General features: G+C 33.1%; 1 protein-coding gene across 1 annotated transcript; it reads right to left on the bottom strand.

Annotated features, from left to right (window-relative positions):
* Window positions 1–546: 546 nt before the first annotated feature.
* On the bottom strand, window positions 547–3,775 carry LOC114169498 (cysteine-rich receptor-like protein kinase 25). The gene is made up of 8 exons (XM_085669450.1): window positions 3,297–3,775; window positions 2,913–3,201; window positions 2,544–2,654; window positions 2,323–2,456; window positions 2,024–2,237; window positions 1,360–1,597; window positions 1,058–1,208; window positions 547–971 (listed from the first exon to the last, which is right to left on the bottom strand). Exons 1-8 carry the CDS (start codon window positions 3,765–3,767, stop codon window positions 663–665), a joined length of 1,917 nt encoding a protein of 638 aa, XP_085525576.1. The 5' UTR covers window positions 3,768–3,775; the 3' UTR covers window positions 547–662.
* Window positions 3,776–6,074: the final 2,299 nt, after the last annotated feature.

Raw genomic sequence — 6,074 nt, 5'->3', positions numbered from 1 at the left:
TCTTACATTTTTATGATGTCAAGATAGCATTACTCTACAATAATTCAAGAATAATAATTTTTTTTTAAGAACGACGCTCAATTATTTTGTTAATAAAATTTTAAATTATAAATAAATTTTTTATTAATCGAGTTTATTTTTTAACAAATCATCGTATAAAAAGATCTCTTTTTTCTAAAATTCTTTGTCTTCTCTTTAAATATTTCACTCAATTCTTTATTTGTTTGAAAAATCGAAAAGCACCAGTAGAGTCAAGTTTACATATATGCTTGATCATAATTGCAAACGTGATAACTTCACTTTTTGCCCTATTTTACTGGCTTTTTAGTGGCTCTAGGATCCATGTGCCTAAATTAGTTCAAAGTGAATCTGTGCCTAATTGTGATCATGATGATATACTCGGTTCTGTCATGTGATGATATACTCAATTTTGTCATATGATGTATGTTTAAGTAGTTAATTTCATTAGGTAAAAGAAGGAGAAATGAAAGGGAAAGAAAAAAAAAAAAAACATATACCAAATTGGTAAGACCATCAAATAATTGGCATTCCTAAGTGACAAACAAAAGTAATTAACAATATATTACAAATTTGTCTGTTATTAATGTTATGGGTTTAAATGGAATGAATAAATACTCTTCAATAACGGAAAACACTCCCTATTATCTTGCTGAAACGGTTGAGAATGTTACATCATTAATAGAAAGATTGTTGGAACTTCTTAAAGTTGATTTTTCTTTAGAGGTCAATTTTCCAACAGAAAAAGCAGGGTGGTTGGGTTTTGGAAGGGCCATTGTGTCACTTCCTAGCATTAGAACAACCGTAGACATGGTTGGTCTATCTGCTAAATCTTGTTGAACACAAAGCAAACCAACGTGTAAGCACTTGACAACTTCACTGGCTATGAAGGATTTTATCAGTGCTGTGTCCATCAATTCCAAACAATTTCCCCCACTCCATATGTTCCAAGCCTGCATGTAATTTTGATTTGTGAGTGTTGTTATGCTCTACTTAGTATGGTTCGATGAATCCATGAACAATAGGAGAGAAAACTCACATATAAAAGAAGACTTTGACCATGTTCTGATAGATGGAATCCACTGTTCTTTCTTCCACAAATGATTTCTAGCACAATAACTCCAAAGCCGAAAACATCTGATTTCACGGAAAATAATCCTTCCATAGCATACTCTGGAGCCATGTATCCACTGCAGCGAACCAATACAACTTTGTTATTCCTCTTATACATTGAACAGTAAATACATAATAAAAATCTCATTTTTCAAATGGTTAAGTGGTTAAAACTGCATCAGAAAAATCCTACTATTTAAAGCAATGGTAGGTATTAGTAGAACTCACTAGGTGCCCACTACTCGTTTAGTCTTTGCTTGGTTCTGTCCTATTTCAAATGCCCTGGCCAATCCAAAATCTGATATCTTGGGATTCATCTCACTGTCTAATAGAACATTGCTAGCTTTGAGATCTCTGTGAATTACTCTGAGTCGAGAGTCCTCGTGAAGATATAAAATACCTTTTGCTATTCCATTGATAATGCTTAATCTTAGTTTCCAATCAAGTTGCTTTCTCTTCTCTTCATCTGACAGCATCAAGACAAAGAAGATATCTCAAAAAGAAGAAAAGAAACAGCAGCAAGCAAAGAAAAAAACAATTAATGACTGAACCACTTTCAAGAGGTTGCTTAAGGATATCTTATGATTTTTTAATTACATTAAGATAACTTGAATTCAGTTTCACATTATGAATAGAAATGAACTTAGCCCCACAACTTTCTCTGGTATTGTTATTATTATGATCTTGATTTCTTGCTCTTATTCTAGAGACAAACTACATATCAAAGTTAACTTAACAATGTATTCAGTTTGACATCAAAACTTTAAAGCCAATAGCACCTCTACTTGATTGGTTTCCATAGGCCATGATTAATATGGAGCTCAGAAAATGCAGAAAAAACTACAAAAACTCATGAAAAATGTTATTCAGTAAAAGTATCTGCAAAACATACCACCAAAGAGGTGAGAGTCAAGGCTTGCATTACACATATACTCATATACAAGCATCTTCTCATTTTCCTCCAAACAGCACCCCAAAAGTCTCACAAGGTTACGATGTTGCAATTTAGCTATAAACATTACTTCATTTCTGAACTCCTGTGAGCCCTGACCAGAAAATTGTGAGAGCCTTTTCACTGCGATTTGTCTTCCATCTGGTAGAATTCCCTGATAAAAGTTTGCAACAAATTAGAATATATAGAAATATGCCAAATATAAAGAATCTATATTACAAAGTCCAAATCATTAATACCTTGTAAACAGGGCCAAATCCACCTTCCCCTAACTTAGATGCTTCTGAAAAGTTATTAGTACAATGTAGAACTGCGGTTAATGGGATTGTAGGTAGATCTCCATTCAATGATTCCTCATCAAACATCATCGCATCTACAATGACAAGTTTCTGAGTTCATATTTGAGTATGTGGAAGCAATCTATTTTAAAAACCAAGCAAGTGTTATTGCAGAAAATTACCTTTTCTGACTCTTTTTCTGTACCAGAAGCAGTAGACACTCAAACATAGTAGAGCTACAGATCCCAACACACTAAAAGAAATTATCAACTTTCTTGACTTACCTCCGTTGCCTACAATAGTATAAAACGTGAAATGTACTCAAAGATAGTTTTTATCTTTTTTAAATTACTTTTAGCTAAAAAAAAAAATTCAAAATACATGATCAAATCCAGTTTCTCTCCTGACTTTTTTCTTGTCTTTATGATATGTTTTCAAAATCTGTATAAATCAAAGTATTTCGAAGAAACCTAAATTCATATCAACTAATCTTAAAGACGAGAAAGATAACACCAAAATTTTAACAGAGAATCAAAATTATAAACCCTAACCTGAATTCGGGTAGAGATTTTGATCATCCATCCTGATGCTACAACTTGGACCAAAAATTGCCCACTGTACATTTGTAGAACAACACTGTGGAAATATGTCTAACAATGCATGCAAGCACTCACCACACTGATCATTTTTAATACCTCTGTCACACTGCACCCAACCATATCTTTTCTCATTCTCAACCCAATCAAACTCATCCACTGCCCAAAACTTCTTCGTCTCCACCGTTGCTTTTCTAATCAAACTCTCCATAGAATCCTCAGTTTTCTTAACTTCTGATGAGTCCTGTGTTTGGATCAAATCTCAGGATAAAATTTTGATTTTTAAGCTAACTAAAATACCACATATCTGAGTTTTCATGTTCCATACTGAAACATTACCTTGATTTTTCTGGTTCCGGTAGTATTCCATATTGGCGATAAACTAACTTTGCCACTGAAGCTTTGGTTTGTGTAACGGATGATGCATATGTCATACCATATGATAGCTCCTACACTGTTGGAACACCTTCGAGAGAGTTCATTCGCAGCAGTGGTGATGCAGAACTTGCAAAAATACCCTGTGATGTCGTATCTGCAACTGTACAATCCATAAACAGCATCATCATTGTTGTGGTTGTTGCTATTTACAGAGGTGTAGTTGTATCCATCGCTTTCGTATGAGTCTGTGGTTAGCCATGAGAAAAGGGTGTCAACGTTGGCTTTGTATGAAGAGCTAACAAGTGTTGAGTTGTCACAAAAACTGTTCATGTAAATTGGTGCTTGAGCACTACTTGTTGTGATGAAAAGGAGGAGCATGAAGCTAAGACTAACCCTAACAGGGTTCTTCAACATTTCTGTTTTGATCCCCATGAAGTTTTGGTGCTTCATCAGAGAAGCATTTTCATGGAGGGTTGAGAAAGTGAAGAGGATTATGGTGAGACAATGTAGGACTAATTTACATGTCAATTTGCAAGTGACATAGGTTGCTTATTATTATTTGTTTATTATTTTATGATTTGATGTGGATATGTTGTTGATCTTTTGATAGAACTAGCATGAGACCCGTCGTGTTTTTGTTTTTAAATATTTTTGTTTAGAAAACGGATTTAATATTATTATCAATAAATCAATAATTTCATTTAAAAGTTATAGATGTTTAGTTGTGAATTTTAAAATATTTAAACAACAAATTCATCTAATGATTACGTAATTATACATTTACGTATAATTAATTATTGATATATATTATGTGTTCTATGTTATATGTTTTTGAGTAATTTGGAATAATTTATTTGTGATGATATAGATTGTTATTTTGTTTGAATTACGAAATCTCAGTTTAATTTTTTTAGAAATTTAATTATAGAATGTTGTTTGTGCTAATAAGTTTAGAGTTTTGGTGAAGATTAAAGAGTAAAAAACAGGTGTTAATTTATTTGTTTTGGATTTTCTTGTTAGATTTAAAAGTTATTTTTTAAAAAGAAATTAATATTTATATTTACATGGTTATAAACAATATGTAATAATTATATTCTTTAAATAAATATAATTTTGAAATAATTTCCTACAATTAATTACAGTTATATATTAGTGTTGTTATATTTGTAATATTATTCTCTTATTCAATTATTAATTTGACAATTCATTTGAATTTAAGGTCAATGTTGGTGAATTGTTTTGTGTTTTGTGTTTTGGTTTCTTGTTTAAACCTACCAGTAGATTATTAAAGTGGTATGGTAAACGTTTTTACTACTAATTTAATATCATTAAAATAAATGTAATATATCTCTCAGAATACGAAAAGATGGCGGCAAAACCAACTTATTACATGTCTTGTCGTGGGGATATTTTTTTTGCACGTTGATTGGTTTCGTCAGGGGGTTTTGTTTCGTTCAGTTGTAACGTTTTGCGGCTTTAAATGGTAAGTTGGATCAGTGTGCGTGTGTTTGGTCAGAAAGAAGAAAGAAACCATCATCCCTGTGTTTGGTCAGAAAAGAAGAAAGAATCCATTATCCCTGTCGCAGTTGCAGCAGCCTCCAAACGTTAAAATGTCTTCATCAAAGGCCATGAGCTTCACAAACTTTTACCAAAACTCAGTTACTGTCATGGAGCCCGCAGAGGTTGGTGCATTATTTCGTTCGTTTATTTAAAGTTTCGTTTTTTGGATAGGAATACCTAGGTTCTGGCGTAAAGTTAATGTTTTTTTGTACGATGGTGTTGTGGTTGAAGTATTTGTAGAAATTTGTGTTGAAAGTTTTCATTTTTATGAATGCTACTGCTTTCGTGTATGTTAGGAATGTCTGGAGTTCGAAGTTGGTTTTTATGAGCAATGGGGTAAAATGCTACTGCTGGGGACCAACTTCTTTAGCGATCCGAAAGGAAATACCATAAATATAGAGTTTGAGGAGGGTCTTTTGGGTCAGAGACAGTTTCGTGGTGTCCAGAGCATTCGGTCTTTTTATAACGTCAACGATGTTTATTATGTGTGTACTGTTTACTGTGGAGACCGATTTTTTCGTATAAGGCTTTTTGATCTGGACTGGAAGGAGTTTGACTACCCTGGTACAGCAAAGACTTCTCTTGGTTGTAACCCTTTGTCTTCAATAAGGTTTTTCCAAGCGTTTAGGGTGCAGTTTATCCCAACGACGGTATGCTATATTAATCCATTGTTATTACATTTACAGTTGCATTTCTATGGCATTGATTCTAATATAGTTCATGTCTTGATTGTTGTCTTAGATGTTGATTACTGTCCCAGATTACTTTCAAATATTCTGTCGGGATAAACTTGCGTTTCATTACGCGATCAAGTTGTATGATCCCCTGTCAAAGATGTTTGAAATATATGTCGATAAAGATGAGAATTTGAGGATGGTCCTGTTTGGTTTTAGTAGGTACATTCCATATTATGGGTTGACTGGTCCGTGTTACTTACATTTAAACTATGTAGGAAACAATGTATTTCTTCATAGGATATTCTCGGCTGAAGGAGTAGAAATGGATTATAACAGAAATTCGGGCAGTGCTGCAAACACCCAAGTTCCAGTTGCTGCTCTTGATTTTGAGAAAGTATTAAGCAATTATGATGTTAAAGCATCTTCTTTGGTAAGACAGATATATATAATCCTGCTTTCATACTTGAATTCCTATCTATGATGCATTAACATGTTTTTTCGA

Source organism: Vigna unguiculata, chromosome 11 (genome assembly GCF_037176805.1).
Source record: "Vigna unguiculata cultivar grain cowpea cultivar isolate G323 ecotype 2 chromosome 11, ASM3717680v1, whole genome shotgun sequence".
Classification (NCBI taxonomy): Eukaryota; Viridiplantae; Streptophyta; class Magnoliopsida; order Fabales; family Fabaceae; genus Vigna; species Vigna unguiculata.
The sequence above is the reverse complement of the archived record's forward strand: the minus strand, read 5'-3'. Positions and strand labels throughout refer to the sequence as shown.

What these genes read in the sequence shown, in the direction of transcription:
- LOC114169498 (XM_085669450.1), bottom strand. Translation starts at nt 3,767, where the DNA reads ATGGGGATCAAAACAGAAATGTTGAAGAACCCTGTTAGGGTTAGTCTT. An exon ending in CCGGAACCAGAAAAATCAAG is followed by an intron (nt 3,202 to 3,296) that starts GTAATGTTTCAG and finishes ATCCAAACACAG; the next exon opens with GACTCATCAGAAGTTAAGAA. An exon ending in CAGAAAAAGAGTCAGAAAAG is followed by an intron (nt 2,457 to 2,543) that starts GTAATTTTCTGC and finishes TTGTCATTGTAG; the next exon opens with ATGCGATGATGTTTGATGAG.